Here is a 20,721-nt window from a genome sequence, read left to right as displayed (position 1 = left end):
TAAACGCTGCTGATGTCGGCTCAATCGGAAATTACCATTAAACGTCAAGCGCACTATAACGTGGATCTTACACGGATCGGATTGAATCCTGGCTTTAGTGGAATAAAGTGATGTGATTATGTTTGTGTGCATAAGTGTTGTTGTGTATCAATGAGAATGTGCAAGGAGTATGCTTGTGTGCGTGTGTTGGGGAGTGGATCCATCTTTCCAGTTTCCTGCATGGTGTTTCCTCTTACTGACAGGAAACTGTGGCTCACAAAACATCTGCAGTCACATAGGTCAGTAGCTTACCTTGTCCAAATAAAATATTGAAATATTAATCATTTATTTGACTGAGACGTGCCCCGACAGAAAGATGCATCAATCTCAGATAAAGCATCCGAGCATGTGAAACAGCGCCCCTCTGATGCTGTTTGGATTATTTTTTTAATGACATGTCATTATTTCTGTCCAGACAGCGTCAGATACATGGACTACATAAATGCCTCCTGTTGACAATGGTTCGCTTGAATTACCCCCAACACACTCATCCATAAACAACTGGATTATTTATTTTAACGCTTTCCTACTTGTATATTAATATATATATATATATAACTTTTTCAAAATGTCAAAAAATTAGATCAATTTACCACAAAATTGTTTTGTTGAAATATCTCCAAAAGTTGTGATGACACAGAGGATATTTTTTGTTGAGCAAGAGCAGTGGCAGCCAGGGAAAGTGTTGGGAAAATAATTACCCTAAACTTCCCCAAACTTGAAACTCAAGAGCTGTGGATCTTCTCCACTTGCACCATGTGAGGCTGGAGAAAGAGTGTTTCGGGATATTTGTTGAATGTTGTATTACCAGTAAATAATGCAGGTAAAGGATATAAATAGAGGACAAGGATTAAAAATCCAACGTTAATCTCTGGCTCAACTCAGTTTCTTGACTGGCTCTCTCTGGCATATAGGCAAGCCTACACAAAAACTGGTAGGATGTCCAAACTGAATTTTTATACCAGTATCTTAGAAATCACTTCGGCAATCCAAATCCATAAATTGGATCAACACCTATTATTGGAAATATTGTTTCTGAAGTCCAAATTTGACACTTTTCCATTAATTTCCAAACAAAAAACTAGCAACTTCCTCTGTCTAGTATTGTACTTCTGGTGAAGGGAACAACGCGAGAGTTTGTCACCTCGCTCCGCCTATTTCCCTCTGGTAAACAACAAACAGCGCCAAACTGCTGTCACCGTTCATGGACCGAACCCCGGTGTGTAGCGTTCCTAACGGAACAATGGACCCGTTATGGAAAAAAGTCAATTCATTCACTGGACCTATTCCCCGGTCAAGGCACGGACACCGAGCAGCGGCTATTCGGGAACTTATTATCGTGTTTGGAGGTGGAAACGAGGGGATAGCGGAGGAGCTCCATGTTTACAACACCGGTAGGCTAACGTTAGTTAGCTAGTTTGGCTAGCTAATGGATGCTACACATTTCGCGTTTGAGCAGTGAGCTAGCTAGCTATTTGGTTTGCCTAGCCATCTGGTGCGACTTATATTTTAATGCCTTGAAAGTTTCACAAACATTCCCTGAAGCTCAGCAGGCAGCTTGCTTACTTGGCTAACGTTAGCTAGCTAAGCTAACCAACTTTCTATCTACTATGGTTGTTTTCAGGTGTACTGTTTCTGTGTAGAATAGTTAGCTAGCATACAATTGATGTGGTGTGGAACAGATGATCACTTGAGAATCTGGAGGCCATGTAGCTAGCTATCTAACTTTTTTTGTGTCAAGACTTAGCTTTTATAAATTATATTGCATAATTACAGTCACACAGTGCGTTATGATTGAGTAAACATGAGTTCTTCTCAGGTGATCAGATCTCTGGCCCTTTGTCTAGTCTCTAAGCAGTGGTTTCTCCCAGCGGTGAGAGGAGACATCCCTCCAGGCTGTGCTGCCCATGGTTTTGCCTGTGAGGGAACCCGCATCCTGGTCTTTGGAGGCATGGTGGAGTTTGGCAAATACAACAACAGCCTGTACGAGCTACAGGTGAGGCTCTCACACTCACTAGTGTCTTCAGTAATCGGGATCCTCCTGTCATGCATAAGGTGAAGTGTGCAGCAGCATCGTCAATCACAGACCTGTAGCTCTGATGAAAGGTCTTCACAAGTACAGCGTCTTTCCCCCTTAGTTTGTACAGTAGCTTGTATTTAGTCACTCTGATGGATAAGATGCTATATTTGACCTCTGACCCCTTGTCTATCAGGCGAGCCGCTGGCTGTGGAAGAAGCTGAAACCCAGGCCGCCCAAGAACGGCATGCCGCCCCCCTGTCCCCGCCTCGGACACAGTTTCACCCTCATTGGGAACAAGTGCTACCTGTTCGGGGGGCTGGCCAATGACAGTGAGGACCCCAATGGCAATGTCCCAAGGTATGGAGCTATGTACCTAGCTCCAGTCTCCAACGCCGCTTCTCTAATCAGGGTATTGAGGGTTGTGATAATCATAAGAAACCTTAATGCTTGCTCTGTCACTAATGTTGTTCTCATCTAGCCTGGACCCAGATCTGTTTGGTCACCAATGACCATAGGAGTTGGCAAGACAGCATAAACAGTTCTTGGACCAGGCTAGTTCTCATCCCACTGGCTGTCTCTGTTTCACCTCTGCAGGTACCTGGATGACTTTTATGAGCTGGAGCTGCAGTCAGTGTCAGGGGTGAAGGGTTGGAACATTCCGGATACTAAGGGTGTGGGTCCGTGGGCTCGAGAGTCCCACACCTCGGTGGCATACACTGGGACAGGCTCCCCCAAACTCTACATCTTCGGAGGGATGAGAGGCAGTCGCCTTGACGACCTCTGGCAGCTTGACCTCGGTAACCTCACCTCAGTCTACAACCATGCTTCTTTGAATTAACTAACCTCCTTGGTGTGAATTCAGGTTGCTGTAACCAACCTTCAGTTTCCATAAACCGCAACCTTGCATTCGTGGTTGTGGCGATGAACTGATTGAAGTGAGGTAATCTAACTGGCTGTCTGAATGCACTCTCTTCTGTCTGCCTTTTAGAATCTATGACATGGTCTACACCTGACACTAAAGGACCCCCTCCTCTACCCAGAAGCCTTCACTCTGCCAACGTTATAGGAAACAAGTAATGGAAATATTTATTTTGTGTGTACTGTATATGTTTGTGTGGTATCATGGATGTTTGCCTAATATGGGTTCGTTTTTTTGCTTTGCCCCTGTGTGGGAAGGATGTATGTTTTCGGGGGATGGGTCCCCGTTCCAGAGACAGACAAACCTAATGCCCTGGGAGCTGAATGGATCTGTACCAACTCCTTATCCCTGCTCAACTTAGGTCAGTATCATACTCATTATTACAAGCTTATCACTTAGGGTATCTGACTGGTCACATAATTTAATTCAATTCATATTATGAGGATCATCATATTGAATTGAACCCAGTAAGGTTAAATCAATCAAATTAATTTATAAAGCCCTTTTTACATCAGCAGATGTCACAAAGTGCTTAAACAGTTGAACCCTTTTCCTGTTGATATCAGACACCATGACGTGGCAGAGCCTAGGCCCAGATCAGCAACCGGGGCAGACAGTGAGCCAGGAGGACCAGCAGGGCCAGGGGGACCAGGAAGAGCCTCAGCCCAGCAGCGGGGGCCCCAGAGCCAGGGCAGGCCACTGTGCTGCCTCCATCGGCTCCCGCCTCTACATCTGGAGCGGCCGTGACGGCTACCGGAAGAGCTGGAACTACCAAGTGTGCTGCAAGGATCTGTGGTACCTGGAGACAGGTGAGAAGAGAGACAAGGATACTATTAATATCAGCATATGTCTTATTACTATAGCTCAATATGTGCTGCAGAGTCATACCATCTTCAAAGCATATTTTAATATGGAGAGAGTGTATTTCTCATTTGTTCACAATAGCAACCCTCAGATGAAGTTAAATGGATATTGCTACCTGCTAGGCCATTTTGCTGCTACAACCTAACTGTGACTTGTGTGGTTTTCAGAGCGGCCCTCCACCCCAGCAGCAGTTCTACTGGTCAAGTCCACTGTCAACATGCTCCATGTGGCCTGGCGCCCCCTACCGGCAGCAGAGTGCTACCTCCTCCAGCTGCAGCCCGTCTCTCCCTCTAACACCCTAGATAACCCCACAGCCCCACCCAGCACAGGTGCCCAGGAAAGGAACCCCCAGGAACAATCAGGTGAGAGGAGAAGTCTACCTGCTGCTCACGCACAACCAATCAGAGACCACTAATTTAAATAGAAATGACCACAGCCAGTGAATTTCACATGGCCTTGAGAGGTGTTCTGTCTGATGCCAAGCTATTGGCTTTGAAAGTGGTTTAGAAGCAGAAGCCTTTGTCCCGGGCCATCTGGTCCACTCTCAAGGCCATGTTGACGTCTGTACTGGGGCGGGGTTGAAGGTTGATGCAGGCTATGAGATCTATGATCTAAGAAGAAGTATATATGTAAAGCTATGCTTGATGTGCTCTTTGTCCTCCAGATGTCCAGTCAGCTCAGGTCCCAGATGACCCCACCTCACAGGAAGCCCAGAAGACGTCCCAACAGGTCAGATGGTGACCCTTATATCCATATCCGGTTGTCTTAGCTACAGTGCTGGGAAAGTGCTATATTAAGATGGTGTTAGTACTGCCATTGAGACCGTAACAGCTAAGTTAAATCTTACATCCTGATTGTTAATGCTACGTTGACTGACACCGGATACTGCTGTCTCCCCCCCCCCACGCCAGGAGGTGGCTGCAGAGCAGGCGGAGACTCCCATGGAAGTGTCAGAGGCTGTTAGGGACCCCCATCCAGAGGGGGAGAGTGATGCTAGTAGAGAAACACACTCTGAGCCCTTGGGACAGGAGGGTGACCCCACAAAAACCTCCCAGCCCTCGGACACAGTGGCGAGCAGTGAACACCAGCCAGGTAACAGCATGGACCCCAAGCTAGCTTTTTACTCTATCAGTATGGGGCACTGATAATGAGTGTGGTTTGAATCTCATCGGGATAAACAATGACAGTCCTTACTCATTCACAGGACAAGAACCTGACACCACTTCCTCAGATCCCAACACTGTCACATGCAAGGTAGGATAAGAATACTAAAGAAGTTATTCATTTTCCTACCATAGAGACTGATGGAAGTAACCCCTGTCTGTGCCCTGTAGGTATCTGGTGAGAAATCAGATGAGTCTGAGTGGTTTGATGCTGGAGTGTTCAAAACCCTGTTCTCTGAGGTTACCCACTACTACCTGCCACCTGAGAATGTCTTTAATCCCACCATCTACAGCAGACCCACTAATACTAAAGAGGTAAACCACATCTTGGTTTGAATCTTAAATGACAGTATATAATGAAAAAACATGCCCAGAATGTGTGCAGATAACATGTAGAAACTATCTTCAGCTAGCACTCATATTTGTAAATTTGTCTCTAATCTCTGTTTATTGATTTCCCGATTTGACACACACACCATTTTCAACACACCCCACTCCCACAGATTAAGTTGCAGGGGCCTCAGGACTATGAGTGGAGGGAGAAGCAGGAGTTGTGTCCAGGTGTAGCCTATAGGTTCAGAGTAGCAGGCATCAACAGCTGTGGTCAGGGAGACTTCAGCCCTGCCAGCGAGTTCAAAACCTGCCAGCCTGGCTTCCCTGGAGCGCCCTCTGCTGTCAAGATCACCAAGGTACAGTACACTCCTACAGCCTACTTTACACAGAGAGAAGGTTACTGTTGAGGGGTGTAAATGAGGCCAAGCACATTAACAGACAGAGGCTTTAGAGAGCTCATGTGGGAGATTGTTGTGATTTTTTTTTGCTGCCTGTCCAATTTCACTAGTTTTCTAGTTTCACAATATCTTTGATATCTCGTTTGATCATATATATGTGAATCAGTTTCACCTAAATAACCTGCTTTTCCTCTCCATCCTTTATACATCAACTCCTCTCCTCCCCCCAGGCTAATGACTCGGTCCACATCACGTGGGACTCCCCCACCTCTCCGTCAGGTAAGATCCTGGAGTACTCCATGTACCTGGCGGTGAGGAAGAGCCGGTCCAGCAGCAGCAGCTCTGAGCGTCCTGGCCAGCTGGCCTTCATCAGGATCTACCGCGGCACCAAGACCTCTTGCACCGTCAGCCCCGCCCACCTGGCCAACGCCTACATCGACAGCTCCGCCCCCAACCGGCCAGCTGTCGTCTTCCGCATCGCCGCAAAGAACGAACAGGGCTACGGGCCCGCCACGCAGATCCGCTGGCTACAGGGTACGCGGGGGGGTGTTTATCCTGACCCTGAATCAGTACTCTATTGGCATACTGACTGTCACCACTGAGTGGTCTCTAACCATGGGCTCTGTCTCCTTTCAGATGCCAGTAAACTCAAAGCCTCGTCATCACAACCAGATGGCAGCCCCACAGAGGCAGAACAGGAGGCAGCAGACAGGTGAACAAGCTCTGCTCTCATCTGACTAAACCTTAGGAAAAGGTTTATATGAGATGAGTTGTCCCTTGCCATTGTCAGGCTTGCTGTTTTTGGAGTATGATGTTAGAGGACTTATTGTCGGTTTTCCTCCTCGTGTCTTGCAGCTCAAGTTGAAGATCGACTGCCAGACGCTCGCCGATACCCAGGAAAGATGATGTAACAAGTCAGAGGGCATGACTACTTTCCAACCCAGCCATGTCCCTCACAAAAATGCTGTACAGAACTTATAGATTTGTAAGTTATTTTTTATATGTTTTTTTGTCATTGTTGTACATAACTGTTGTGTGTGTTAATTTCCACCTGTCCTTTTGACCACACTGTATTACATTATAGTGTAAAAAAAACAGTGTTGTTTTTTTAATGTACTTCCATTATTATTTTTAAAAGTTAAATAGATAATAACTGATGTTAAGACCTAGCGAATTTCCCCAAGGAATGAATGTGCCTTAGTGTATGAAGGGGTTTTGAATGGGGATGATGATTGACCGGCCAGTGACTGCTTGCCAATAATTAACATATAGCAAACTTGAATTGAATAGTAGTGGGAAGTTTTGTGTATGTATAATTTGGGCCAAGTCAATGGTTGTATTTCAGCCTCAACATGCAGAAGAAGTGTTATTTTTGTAATTATAACATGATTCCAGCACAGCACTTCTTACATGCCTTGTGGGTATGGAATGTGAGGGTTTGAGTCCATCAATTTAAGTTGTTCATTTACCATTTCATATTTATGGATACTGTTATTATCCTTTATTCAATTGTCTTTATTTCTATTTTGTAGCCATAGGAAGTAAGCCATGTGTATCTTAAGCTATCCATACTTCCGTTACTACATAAATAGTGGTTGACACTACCTTTCCTCTCTTATAGCACTGTAGCTCACTATGCAATGTGGAAATCACTAGATTTCTTTGGGCCGCTCATGTTTACGAATTGAATAGTAGTTTTGATCCAGACATGAATTCCATCTGATTCCAAAGCTACTTAGTATGGCGAAAGCAAAGATGCATATGATTCAAATATTTTTTCTTATTGAATCTTTAACATTTTTTATCATATGTTACTCAGTGAGTATGTAGCGTAGATCTCATTTTTGTGAATATGAGCTCAGTGCAGGAGAGAATTGTTTTAACGTTCCTGTTTTGTTACAGGGGTTTATTTAAAAATAATTCCAGCAGCATGACTAACTGTTATCCCTGTACTCTTGGTAGGTGTATGTTGTACAGTGTGTCAAAGGAGAACTGAGAACAGTGTGGACTTCTGTTAACAGTCCAAATGTGGTTAAAAACAAGAAGAAATAAAACTGGTCACGACAATCTGCTCATGAGCATTGAATATCAGTATGTGTGATTCTTGTCTGGAATCAGGTAATCTGTGGCATCAGTCATTTAACATCAACAACTGGTCAATTACACAATACACACTGCAGAACCTCTTTTATTCAATTTGTGAAAATGGATCAAACTGAATAACAAATTAATTGTGGCAAGAGTTCAAGACTCACTAGGCCTTTTCCAAGAGTCTACGTAATGTTGCCATTTAACCACATGGGGGCAAAAATGTAAGCCGAGTTAAGATAAATCTCCCATGATCCCATGCGAATCTGTAGTTCTCTGCAGTATAAGAAAGCTAGATTTGTCAAGGAGTCTAGTTCAAGACAAGAGGTAAGCAACGATCAAAACAATGCATATTATTTTTCATTTTCGCTACAGTGGTAGCTTCAAGGAAGAAACACAAAATTGTGCCCAAGAGCTAGCCAGTTACTTTTAAGTTAGCTTGATAACTGATTTGACATTGTTCAGTGACCAGTTGCTAGCACGCTAGCGTACGTAACGTTAACTCGTTTCTAGTTGGCTAGAACCGCGGGAGTTAAAGCGCCACTTTCGAAAAGAGTGGCAATAGCTATTTATCTAGATGACTGGCTAGCTAATGATGACAGCTTGGCGATCTGTGTCCTTGCGTTTTGTTTTTGTGCGACAGTAATCAGCCAAACAGTTGTTATGCTATCAACTAGTTAGCTAAAGTTACTCACCACTGTCATTGCAAGAATGGTCCCGGCAAGACACTCCTGAGTGGCGCAGTGGTCTAAGGCACTGCATCGCAGTGCTAACTGTGCCACTAGAGATCCTGGTTCGAATCCAGGCTCTGTCGCAGCCGGCCGCGACCGGGAGACTCATGGGTGGCGCACAATTGGCCCAGCGTCGTCCAGGGTAGGGGAGGGAATGGCCGGCAGGGATGTAGCTCAGTTGATAGAGCATGGCGTTTGCAACGCCAGGGTTGTGGGTTCGATTCCCACGGGGGGCCAGTATAAAAAATATATATATATATATGTGTTCACTAACTGTAAGTCGCTCTGGATAAGAGCGTCTGCTAAATGACTAAAATGTAAATGTAAATGTAAGACAGTCAGCGGAACTGTTTGTTTAGGGTACAATGTTGGGACTGTTTTTTTGACTTTGCTGGATTTCCTTGCCTGTATTCGTTGCATCTGAGTCTGACATTCTGTCTTTGTTCTTTGATTAGCTACATTTCCAGGGTGGGTGGGGTGCTTGAGATGATGAGGCCAAGATGTCGAGGGCAATGTTTGCAATCAAGCATAATCATCCCTCTCTGGCCTTGGCCCCGCGTATCCACAACAAAAGGTGGAGAAATCACTTGAGACCGAGGCAGTCTAGTTACCTAAGCGGTTGTCATTTGCACAAAGATCAGGGGAATTTGGGGTTACCATGGTAACAACTGCAATTTGTCCCAAGCCACCCACCCACCATCCTTACAACATATGTCTGACCTGCAAGCAGAGGAGAGCACTGCCAGTCTCTTCCCTAATGAAGTTGGTTCTGTTTTATGATTTATTTTGTTGAGCCAAAGCCTGTGTAGATGAGGAAGTGGATCGTGCTATGATGTCAATCTTTCATACTAATGGGATGATTTATTTAGACATGGATGGAGTGGAGAAACCTGCAGCTCTCTAACTTTCCCTAACCTCATCTATCTATCTCTATCCACTAGGGGTGAGATGAATCCCTCTGCCCTAGCCCAGTCTGCCCCCCTGCTCCCAAGCCTGGACCCCGGGGGGACGGTGAAGCTGGGGGGGTCCGACATGGAGCTGCAGAAGATGCTGATAGACGAGCGGATGAGATGTGAGAACCATAAGACCAACTACCAGACACTCAAGGCTGAACATACCAGGTAACAGCCCAGGAGAAGTGTGTGTGTGTGTGTGATGTGTGCACATTTCTATACATCTCCTCCACTGTGTTGTCTGTCCCAGGCTGCAGGATGAGTTTACCCGGGGGCAGGTGGACCTGAAGCGTCTCCTCAGTGACAAGCAAACTGTCCAGGAGAAACTGCAGCTGCTGCTGGCTGAACTCAGAGGAGAGATGCTGGACAAGACCAGGGAGCTGGAGGAGCTACGACTACAGGTACTGGAGCTAGTCCATAGAAAACACACCTACTGACCTATGACTACGCTAGTGTCCCTTTGTGTATGGCAGTGTTTATAGCAGTCGGTTTGTTTTGTAAGGTGCTGACCCCCCAGCGGTTGGAGCTGTTGAGGGCCCAGGTGCAGCAGGAGCTGGAGGGGCCTGTCAGAGAGCGCTTCAACAAACTAGAAGAGGTGAGCCTCGCCCCCCAGAACGCTTCTGTCTGTTCTCTAATGCTATTTACTGTTCTCTACTGCTCTCTACTGCTCCTGACTGCTTTTAACCACCTTTGACTGCCTCTGCTTCTGTTTTTTTATATTTTGTACTGCTTTTATCCAGCTTCAGCTGCTATTGATAGCTTTTAACTGTTTCTGACACTTTAGCTCCACCGTGCTCTCGAACTGTCACAGCTGTAACTGCCATCTCCATAGCAACTGAGAACTAAGCGTTTAATGTTTTTGAGGGCAGAGAATAGTGGGCCATCACACTTAACACTGTCAGATTATTGAGAATGAAAAAACAGTACATCAAATTAAACTTTCTCTGTTTCTCCTCCTTGATTATAACCAGCCCTCTTCTCTCTGTGTTCCCTGCAGGAGACTGAGAAGTACAGGTCTGAGTATAACAAGCTGCGGTACGACTACACCTTCCTGAAGTCTGAGTTTGACCACCAGAGAGAGGAGAGCGCTCGCATACTGGAGGAGAAGAAGATCCGCTTTGATGCTGAGGTGTGTGTCCGTGCGTGTGAGAGAAAATGTAAAAAAAAAAAAAAAAAAAAAGTGAGATCTGATATGTTTCTCTTTCGAGGTCAGGGCTCTGTACAGGCCAGTCAAGTTCTTCCCCACCGATCTCGACAAATCATTTCTGTATGGCCCTCAATTTGTGCACGGGGGCATTGTCATGCTGAAACAGGAAAGCGTCTTCCCCAAACTATTGCCACAAAGTTGGAAGCACAGAATCGTCTAGAATGTCATTGTATGCTGAAGAGCTAAGATTTACCTTCACTGGAACTAAGGGGCCTAGCCCGAACCATGAAAAACAGCCCCAGACCATTATTCCTCCTCCACCAAACTTTACAGTTGGCACTATGCATTCAAGGAAAGCCCCATGGCCAAACCCTCCCTTAACCCGGATGACGCTGGGCCAATTGTGCGCCGCCATATGGGACTCCCGGTCACGGCCGGCTGTGACACAGCCTGGGATCGAACCCCAGGCTGTAGTGACGCCTCAGCACTGCAAAGCAGTGCCTTAGACCGCTGGGCCACTCGGGAGGCCCAGACGTTGCTCTTCTGATATGTTGTGTGTTCAGGTATCACGGCTGGAAAGGGACAGAGAGGAGCTGATGGCCCAGTATCAGGGCACAGACCCGTCTAGAGATGGTAAACGCGTGGAGTCTCTGCTGAGAGAGAAGGCCCAGCTCCACCTGCGTCTGAAGGGCCTGGAGGCTGAGGTGGCTGAGCTTCGGGCACAGAGGGACAACTCTGGCCAGCAAGCTGAGAACGTGCAGCGCATCCAGGTCCGCCAGTTCGCAGAATCCCAGGCTGCAGCCAAGTCTCTGGAGGTAAGAAACTTGTGGTCTCTGTATGTCAGTCAATCTTTAACTGTTATTGTCACTATGAAACTTAAGCTACATGATGAAATAAATCTGTTGGAGTAAGTCCTAACTTAGGTAGAATGTCTTTACTGTGTGTGCTTGATTGATTTGTGGAATAATTAATACAGTGAAGGAAAAAAGTATTTGATCCCCTGCTGATTTTGTACATTTGCCCACTGACAAAGACATGATCAGTCTATAATTTTAATGGTAGGTTTATTTGAACAGTGAGAGACAGAATAACAAAAAAATCCAGAAAAACGCATGTCAAAAATGTTATAAATTGATTTGCATTTTAATGAGGGAAATAAGTATTTGACCCCTCTGCAAAACATGACTTAGTACTTGGTGGCAAAACCCTTGTTGGCAATCAGAGGACAGACGTTTCTTGTAGTTGGCCACCAGGTTTGCACACATCTCAGGAGGGATTTTGTCCCACTCCTCTTTGCAGATCTTTTCCAAGTCATTAAGGTTTCGAGGCTGACGTTTGGCAACTCAAACCTTCAGCTCCCTCCACAGATTTTCTATGAGATTAAGGTCTGGAGACTGGCTAGGCCACTCCAGGACCTTAATGTGCTTCTTCTTGAGCCACTCCTTTGTTGCCTTGGCGGTGTGTTTTGGGTCTTTGTCATGCTGGAATACCCATCCACGACCCATTTTCAATGCCCTGGTTGAGGGAAGGAGGTTCTCACCCAAGATTTGACGGTACATGGCCCCATCAAATCGTCCCTTTGATGCGGTGAAGTTGTCCTGTCCCCTTAGCAGAAAAACACCCCCAAAGCATAATGTTTCCACCTCAATGTTTGAAGGTGGGGATGGTGTTCTTGGGGTCATAGGCAGCATTCCTCCTCCTCCAAACACGGTGAGTTAAGTTGATGCCAAAGAGCTCCATTTTGGTCTCATCTGACCACAACACTTTCACCCAGTTCTCCTTTGAATCATTCAGATGTTCATTGGCAAACTTCAGACGGGCATGTATATGTGCTTTCTTGAGCAGGGGGACCTTGCGGGCGCTGCAGGATTTCAGTCCTTCACGGCGTAGTGTGTTACCAATTGTTTTCTTGGTGACTATGGTCCCAACTGCCTTGATCATTGATCCCGTGTAGTTCTGGGCTGATTCCTCACCGTTCTCATGATCATTGTAACTCCACGAGGTGAGATCTTGCATGGAGCCCCAGGCCGAGGGAGATTGACAGTTATTTTGTGTTTCTTCCATTTGCGAATAATCGAACCAACTGTTGTCACCTTCTCGCCAAGCTGCTTGGCGATGGTCTTGTAGCCCATTCCAGCCTTGTGTAGGTCTACAATCTTGTCCCTGACATCCTTAGAGAGCTCTTTGGTCTTGGCCATGGTGGAGAGTTTGGAATCTGATTTGATTGATTGCTTCTGTGGACAGGTGTCTTTTATACAGGTAACAAGCTGAGATTAGGAGCACTCCCTTTAAAAGTGTGCTCCTAATCTCAGCTCGTTACCTGTATAAAAGACACCTGGGAGCCAGAAATCTTTCTGATTGAGGGGGTCAAATACTTATTTCCCTCATTTAAAATGCAAATCAATTTATAACATTTTTGACATGCGTTTTTCTGGATTTTTGTTGTTGTTATTCTGTCTCTCACTGTTCAAATAAACCTACCATTAAAATTATAGACTGATCATTTCTTTGTCAGTGGGCAAACATACAAAATCAGCAGGGGATCAAATACTTTTTTCCCTCACTGTACATTGATTGCGTTTCAGGCAGAGAGGCAGTCACTGCGCCTGCAGTTGGAGCGTCTGGGGAGTGAGTTGCAGCTGAGTCATGAACAGAACACCCAGCTGACTGGCAGACTGCACAAGGCTGAGAGAGAGGTCAACACTCTCACCAGCCAGGTCAGTACCCATATGACCTCTGACCCCTAATACTTAACCTCTAACCACAGAGGTCATCAGCTGTGTTACTCATGCCTTGCCTCTCGTAAAAATAGATATTTTTGGTCTTCTTTTTGTTGTTGGTCATTTAGTAGATGCTCTTAACCAGAGCAACTTACAGTCCCCACCATAACCCCTTACATCATTAGGTTGCTGTGTGCTCATGCTAGTCTCTCATCTGTTTCTCTCAGATGGAGGGCATGAGGCACTCCCACAAGCTGGAGGTGGCCAATGTGAAGCTGGAGTGTGCCAGGTCTAGAGGGGAGGTGGAGAGGGAGAGAGACACACTACAGGGACAAATGGAAGGTAACTCCGCAAATAAGCTCCTTGTGTGTTTTGAGTATACATGTACTGTACATCACACTCATTTTAGTCTGCAAACTTAACTCTTTCCTTCCTTTCCTCGCTCCCTCGCTTTCTCCTTTATCTCCTTCAACTTTCTCTCTCTCCCCCTTCCTTTCTTCTCTCTCTGTCAGGTATGCAGTCTGATGTGGAGGTGTTGAAGGGGACGGTGGAGAGACAGAAGGAGGTGCTGGCTGAGAGGGAGAGGGATCTCGTCCGGAGGGTGCAGGCCGCTCGCGAGGACGAGTTCCACAAAACCGCTACCGTGCATGAGGAGAAGTGAGGATCTCTCTCACTCTAACATACACACTGTCTCAGACTACTTTGTTGAAGTTGTGTACATTGATCGTGTGTGTGTCCACAGGAGGTTGGTGGCACCTTAATTGGGGAGGGCGGGCTCGTGGTAATGGCTGGAGTGGAATTAGTGGAATGGTATAAGACATGGTTTCCATGGTTTCTATGTTTGATGCCATTCCATTTGTACCGTTCCAGACATTTCTATGAGCCGTCCTCCCCTCAGCAGTCCACTGGTGTGTGTCTATATAATATGTGTGCGTGTGTCCTCAGGTTGGTGCTGGAGGATCGTCTGGCTGAGCTGGAGCAGCAGAGGGCGCTGCAGGATGCTGCTGCCAACGCCCAGAAAGAGGAGTGGGAGGAGCGTCTCCGTGGCGCCCAGCTGGGGGAGGAGTCTGCCCGTAAGGAATTGCAGAACCTCAGGTTAGTAAGAGGTGTGTTACTGTACCTGTGTATAGTATCCATTATTAATATATAGTATGCATGACCCTTTGTGTGTTAATGACCCTTTGTGTTTTGCATGTGTCAGGACTAAACTGCAGCAGCAGGGCTCTCAGCTGGAGGAACTGGAGAGACAGAAGACAGAGAATGCTGACCTGAGACAGGTACTAAACTGCCTGAGGCTCAGCACCTGACTGACATTCCATTTTTATTGCCCTTTCAACATTGATTGGCTGATGTTAATTTCCAAACAACATTGAGTTGACCACGTACCTGTCCCTCCCTCTCACAGCAGAACCACGAGCTGGGGGTGCAGCTGGGGACGTTGTCCCACTCCGAGGCTGAGCTTCTGGAGGCCAACCAGCGTCTGAGGGACACCCTGGAGAGGGCCCGGGAGGACCTGAGGAGCGCCCGCTCACAAGCTGAGAGGACCCAACACGAAGCAGAGAGGTACAACACATCACCTTTATACTGTGGTCTGTATACAGTATGGATATGTTGTCTATGTCAAGAGTAGGAGGAATAGAACAGTTAAGAAATGATACTGTTGGAACCATCAAGTGGTTTCTATTCTAACCATCCTCTTTCTCTCTCTCTCTTCCCTTTCTCTCGCTCTCTCTGCAGATTGGTGGAGGAGCGTCGTGTGGAGTGGTTAGAGGAGAAACACAAACTGCAGGAGATGTATGCAGAGCTGCAGGAGAAGTACGGCCAGGCTAAGGAGAAACTACAAAGGGCCGCGCTGGCACAGAAAAAAGTACCTGCCTCTTTTCGCTACTTCCTACTTTTCCCCATCCTCCTTTCACCTCCATCTTCACTTTTCTTCCCTTCGTCCTTTGCTCCTCTTCCTCCCTTTTCTGATGTCTCTCTGACCTCTAAATCTCTCTGTGTCTTTTTCTAGAGGAAAAACATGACGGAGAACAAGGAGAAGAGATACCAGGATAAGATCCAACTACTGGAGGCTAAGATGGCAGAGCTGGAGCTACAGACCAGCTCAGCCAAGAAGTATGTATATATTCTTACTGTGTCTGTTAATGACTGTGTGTGTTTTAACACCAATATGTGTGTTCCTCCCCAGGCGTCCCTCCTACACAGAGGAGCATGCCCACCTTAACAGACGACTGAAGGAGCAGCAGCGCCGACACAGCGAGTTCCGACGCCTCCTATTTGGCAACCAGGTGACCTCTGCCACAGGCCCCACCCTCATGACCTCCACCCCCGGCCTCGGCCCTATCTCCGTCCTCGTACCCGGGTCTGAGGGGCCTAGCCTTCACGTGAGTACACTGAAGCTGGGTACATTCTCATATACCTCATCACCTTGGTGTTCACAGATCAGGGCCAGTCTCAGAGTAGGAGTGCTGATATAGGATCAGTTTTACTTTTAGATCATGATGAATAACATTATGTGGACAGGGGGGGGTCTGGTCCTGAATGGAATAGCTAGGTGAGAGCATCCTGTCAGGCTGTATCACCGCCTGGTACGGCAATTGCACCGTCCGCAACCGCAGGGCTTTCCAGAGGGTGGTGCGGTCAGCCTAACGCATCACCGGGGGCACACTGCCTGCCTTCCAGGACATCTACAGCACCCGGTGTCACAGGAAGGCCAAGAATATCATCAAGGACCTCAGCCACCCGAGCCATGGCCTGTTCACCCGGATAACATCGAGATGGTACAGGTGCATCAAAGCTGGGACAGAGAGACTGAGAAACTGCTTCTATCTCTAGGCCATCAGACTGTTAAATAGCAATCACTAGCCGGCCTCTGGCCAGTACCCTGCCCTGAACCTTAAAGGCGCTGCATGGTCATTCCGACGTCTGCATTGGCCATGCAGCATTTACGGTGAAATGGCCTCTGTAGAAGTCAGGGCATTCATACTTCTTGTGCTTCACCGAGCAGCGCAGAGCTGTTGTGAAGGAAGTGAGTTTGTGTTTATAAAGGACCTTCTGCCCTCACCTACTGTCAACCAATCATGTCACTGCGGAGCAATACGGAGCCCTCCGCATTGTTACAAAATTTGAGAGGCGCACAGCGATATGGTACGGAGCTCAAATTGGCCTCTGCGTGCCTCCCGAGGCTCCGCAATTGCGTCACACCATCCATATGGTGCCTCTGACCATTTTCGGATCAAGCATAAATTGGCTCTTAGAGACTGCTGCCCTAAGTACATAATAATTTAACACTGGTCACTTTAATAATGTTTACATGCTGTTTCACTCACTTTGTTTATACTTCTAGTCATGGCTCATCCTATATCATTTTTCTGGATTATGTGTCCATTTCACTGCACCTGCAAATCGTTGTACTTTTCTGTCCCTCCTCTCTCTCGCTCAGGAGGAGCAGCACCAGAGAGAGTTATCACTGCTGCGTCGGAGGCTGGAGGAGTTAGCCTGTTCTCAGCAGCAGCAGATGGAGGAACTGGGGCCTCCCATGGACAGGAGCAGGGGCTCTGGCCTGCACGACTCTTGCCCTGATCTCTGACCTCCCCCCTCGGACCCCCAGAGAGTGAGAGATATAGGATTTATTACTCCCTAAAAGTGTGATGTTTGGTGTTGTATGATCCTATTCTAATTTAATCAGTGAGATGTCAAATATTATGTGAAAAACATTTTGATTTTATTGGCACAAAACATATCAAATGTAAAGGGAAAGAACTACATGCATTCAATGTTTACATTCCTTGGTGAGTAACGGTACTGGAGTCCTTCCATGCCTTGACTGTTGATGCCTATGTAAAGAATGATTTCAATGGCTAACCAGTGACTTCCTCAGAGTTTTAATTGACTGTTGTGAGATTTGTATAAAATGTTTACACTAAGGCCATCACTCTGAAACTTTAAAAGCGTGATAGTCCCAAAAGCATTCTGGCTGAACAAGAAATGGTTTTATGTGTTTAAAAAAGGTTAGTTTAATGGCTCTAAAGAGCTGTGACTTGCACAACATTTTTGTAATGTTATTTCAAGATGTTTTTGTATTTGCAATTCATACAAATAAATGTTTATGACTTTCTTGTGTGAACCATTGGCACTAGAACCGCTGAACTCTTTAGTGCTTCAGTTGAGGAAACAAAAGTCCCAGCTTCAGAATAAGAGTATATTCCCTGGTTCTGGGTAAATTTCTGGCTGGAATGTGACCTAATTCCTGCCATCATTTGGTTCATCCCAGTTATCTGAAAAGCCTTCCTCGTTTTTTTTTCTTGAATTGTAAATCTCTAGTCTCCTGACATATTTTGTCTTTGAATAGCAAAGCGAGTTGGACATCGGTCCTTAGAACAGCTTTCTGGCCTTCAGCATGTCAAAGGGGAGGGAGTGAGCTCAGTTCGAGGAACAGCTCTTGAGGCTGTCAAACAGGCTCTGCAGTTGCTCCTTCAGCTCCACAGGGGCGCTGTTCTGATCCAACTTCAGTTTAATCTGCCAGGGAAACACCACACATCCAATTGTTTTGTTTACATGTTGGCAACAAAAAAAAGGACAGCTTGTGTCCATAAATTTAAGAAGTCAGCCAGTAGCAATATGCCACAATGGGGGATTATCATTCCACACTAAGTCTAGGCATATGTTTAAACTATGTGGCATAGGTATGGTCAGCTGCTATTGTGGAGCTCAAAACAGTAGATCACTACAAAATGAAGAACTTAAAACGGCCGAATCACCACCCCACAGAGAAGTGGCATAGGCTGTGGTTCATGCTATGCTATGCCACTGCAGTTATTTCTCACTTCCCACAACCTAGGCTTTGTGCCAGGCAGCTTTACAGCTACACAGTGATCATGTCATGTTGGCCTGAACAACAGCTTTTTCAAGATGTTTAGTCCTGGTTGAAGTGAATATACAGTGCAGGGGAAGTGTGAAGTTTATGGGAAAAATCATGAATGCCAATTAAGGGGAGAGCGATAAAGACAGACAGACGGACAGGCGGTTTACCTCATCAAAGTACCGCTGCATATATTTGTAGAGTTCATTGAGGGCAGCTGATTCATTGAATTCGTTTTCATGTTGCTAATGAAACAAAAATATAAATTTCATGTCCTTAAAGTACAATATCAAAATAATGATTTATTAGAGAACTGAACCACTAGAGTAGAGGGGCGGTACCTTTGACTCCTCGTGCAGGAACTCCTTGAACTCAGCGCTGCTGATTGGTGGCTGGTCCCTGACCTGCTTGTAGTAAGCCCTCACTTCCTGCTTGTACTGGGAGATATCTTTGGCATAGAGCAGTTTATTGGTTGGGTCATGCTGGAACAGAGAGAGAGTAGAAGAGTCATGTCAAATCTTGGTGATAGGTGTGCTTACATTTGAGCTTCTAGCATTGTCAATGCCAGGTATACTAAGAGGCCTGCAAGTTATGAGACCGGCATTATACCTATCGCAGACATTTCCATTGGCTGCTAGTGCTGAGCGTTTAACTGACATTTTGGTTATTTTTCGTTTTTAAATAACTAATTGATAGACGTCGGTTCAATTATTTGAATTCCATTTCGTTCGTTTCTTTCTGTGAACTCAATGCACAGTTTCTCTAGCGATAAATCAGATCAAGCCTGATCTGTGCTATGTAGTAGGGAGATAGTTTCCAACAGGTCAATATTCTACATAGTTTACCGCAAAAAACGTTATTAACCACAATGACAATCCATTGTGATCCTACTTGTCCTGTCTGTGGGAGGCAGACACAGAAAGGGAGAGAAGCAATGTTGCCGCTATTTTTTTGCGCCACTGAGCAAATGTGTGGTATTGTTAGTGGAAACGTGAAAGCTTTTCAAAGACCGCTTGAAATGTAGTCCACATGTTTTGTGCTCTTGTAGGAAGCAGTACTCCCCATTACTGACCTATACTTATCTATAACTAGCAAAGAATATGAACAAATGTTCACATGAGCAGCTCTGAGCTGACCTTAAAAACGCATTCATTCACTAGCGGGTGATTGAAAGACCCCTAGTGGGCTACCCACCAATATAATTGTACTCCATGGCGCTCTGCCTACAACAAAATCACAGCCTCAATCTTACAAATTTAGATTTGTTTTGTTGCATTGAAAAGGGGCTGATATAATGTTGAATCGATCAAAGAAAAAACATTGATCTATATAGTGCAAACTAATGGGGTGAACTCAGTGAAGTTCTGTCTCTGTGCGGCCTGGCATTTCTTCTGCGCAGCAGTCTTGGAGGAGGTGCGGGCCTAGCGTGTGCAGTTTAGAGGGAACATTGGAGACAAGACGCTTGAGGTATCTCTACCTGAAAATACATGATCTAAGTGATTGATAGTTGGTATTTAGCAGTCATAAAAGTATGCCTTATTTACTTTGAAGAACTACTAAAATAGTGATTTTGTCAGACTGCATAGGCAGCAGCTCTATAGAGACGAGATGATGACTTGGAATGAAATACTAAAGTCATCAAATAAAACAAATGTATTAAACAACTGAAATATTTTATTAAAGTAATGTGAATAAATGATGGTTAATAAGTGATAAGCAGTAATGGGTGGTCACTGCCATCATGGGACTTTTATTAATTGTTTTATTCTGTGTTACAGCATTCAACCCACATAATGCATAGCACATTTAATGTATAAAAAATAAATAATATGAAATCGAAAACTGATAATCTTATAATAATCCAACTGAAACAACCTCAAAGCACTAATCGCTCAGCACTATTGGCCTTGACTCACTGACCAGCAGAGACCTCAGTAGGCAACCATGCCCAGGAGCTGGCACCTGGGTTCAAACCTACAACCCTGTGCTTATCGGGGTGAGATTCTTGCACCAGAGCCACAAACTATTTTTGTATATTTGACATTGACAGTTGCAGAAACGTACAAGAAATTAGATTTGAACCTACAAACTCTTGGCCGCTAGTCAGGGATTTAACCATTGGACCACTGTCTCCTTCACATTCTTTACCCGGCTCTTTGTATATTTGACATAGAGAATTGTGAAACGTACACAAAAGCACAAGAAATTAACTTTGAACCTACATCTCGGGTGCAAGGCAGGAATTGAACCACCGACTCCTTCACATTTTCTACTCTTCATATGTTTGACGTTGAGGTTTGTGGAAACGTACACAAATGCGCAAGAGATGAGGTTTGAACCACCAACCTCTGTCTGTTACATGGCTCCTAATATATTTTACATTGAAAGTTGTGCAAAAAAAATAAAGGTTTGAACCCGTAGATTAGCATGACAGTTCTTGGTGACATATGCACTCTACTAAGTTTGAGGGCAGCGGTTTTTATAG

The 20,721-nt window shown here is 45.6% G+C and overlaps 3 protein-coding genes across 3 annotated transcripts in view; 2 read left to right on the top strand and 1 right to left on the bottom strand.

Moving 5' to 3' along the window:
• The first annotated feature begins 1,225 nt into the window (after positions 1-1,225).
• Positions 1,226-7,803, top strand: LOC311128734 (host cell factor 2-like). Its single transcript, XM_084160980.1, has 16 exons — positions 1,226-1,433; positions 1,887-2,035; positions 2,253-2,416; positions 2,654-2,856; positions 3,048-3,132; positions 3,236-3,339; positions 3,545-3,787; positions 4,010-4,204; positions 4,507-4,571; positions 4,754-4,934; positions 5,047-5,096; positions 5,177-5,320; positions 5,509-5,694; positions 5,967-6,270; positions 6,373-6,448; positions 6,592-7,803. Exons 1-16 carry the CDS (start codon positions 1,244-1,246, stop codon positions 6,599-6,601), a joined length of 2,349 nt encoding a protein of 782 aa, XP_084017106.1. The 5' UTR covers positions 1,226-1,243; the 3' UTR covers positions 6,602-7,803.
• Positions 7,804-8,098: 295 nt separating this feature from the next.
• Positions 8,099-17,491, top strand: LOC311128899 (centrosomal protein of 83 kDa-like). The gene is made up of 16 exons (XM_084161127.1): positions 8,099-8,151; positions 9,497-9,676; positions 9,759-9,909; positions 10,011-10,103; positions 10,506-10,637; positions 11,219-11,470; positions 13,241-13,372; positions 13,603-13,717; positions 13,888-14,032; positions 14,321-14,470; positions 14,577-14,652; positions 14,781-14,938; positions 15,113-15,242; positions 15,387-15,490; positions 15,564-15,759; positions 16,818-17,491. Exons 2-16 carry the CDS (start codon positions 9,504-9,506, stop codon positions 16,962-16,964), a joined length of 2,154 nt encoding a protein of 717 aa, XP_084017253.1. The 5' UTR covers positions 8,099-8,151; positions 9,497-9,503; the 3' UTR covers positions 16,965-17,491.
• The window catches only part of LOC311128898 (plexin-C1-like), a 20,689-nt gene continuing 17,047 nt past the window's right edge, over positions 17,080-20,721 (bottom strand). Inside the window, exons 28-30 of the mRNA XM_084161126.1 lie at positions 18,578-18,718; positions 18,407-18,481; positions 17,080-17,893 (exon numbers count right to left, since the gene is read on the bottom strand). Coding sequence (XP_084017252.1) covers positions 17,798-17,893; positions 18,407-18,481; positions 18,578-18,718 — 312 coding nt within the window. The 3' untranslated portion in view covers positions 17,080-17,797. The remainder of the gene's footprint in view (positions 17,894-18,406; positions 18,482-18,577; positions 18,719-20,721) is intronic.

The sequence above is a fragment of the Coregonus lavaretus genome (genome assembly GCF_964263955.1).
Source record: "Coregonus lavaretus genome assembly, chromosome: 5".
NCBI lineage: Eukaryota > Metazoa > Chordata > Actinopteri > Salmoniformes > Salmonidae > Coregonus > Coregonus lavaretus.
Note: the sequence above shows the minus strand (reverse complement) of the source record. Positions and strands in the feature narration are given on the sequence as shown.

Excerpts from the sequence above, each read along its gene's own strand:
- LOC311128734 (XM_084160980.1), top strand. The coding sequence starts at position 1,244 with ATGGACCGAACCCCGGTGTGTAGCGTTCCTAACGGAACAATGGACCCG. Across the intron at positions 3,788-4,009 it reads TCTGTGGTACCTGGAGACAG|AGCGGCCCTCCACCCCAGCA; the intron begins GTGAGAAGAGAG and ends TGTGGTTTTCAG. Across the intron at positions 4,572-4,753 it reads CCCAGAAGACGTCCCAACAG|GAGGTGGCTGCAGAGCAGGC; the intron begins GTCAGATGGTGA and ends CCCCCACGCCAG.
- LOC311128899 (XM_084161127.1), top strand. The coding sequence starts at position 9,504 with ATGAATCCCTCTGCCCTAGCCCAGTCTGCCCCCCTGCTCCCAAGCCTG. Across the intron at positions 10,638-11,218 it reads AGATCCGCTTTGATGCTGAG|GTATCACGGCTGGAAAGGGA; the intron begins GTGTGTGTCCGT and ends TTGTGTGTTCAG. Across the intron at positions 15,491-15,563 it reads CAGACCAGCTCAGCCAAGAA|GCGTCCCTCCTACACAGAGG; the intron begins GTATGTATATAT and ends GTTCCTCCCCAG.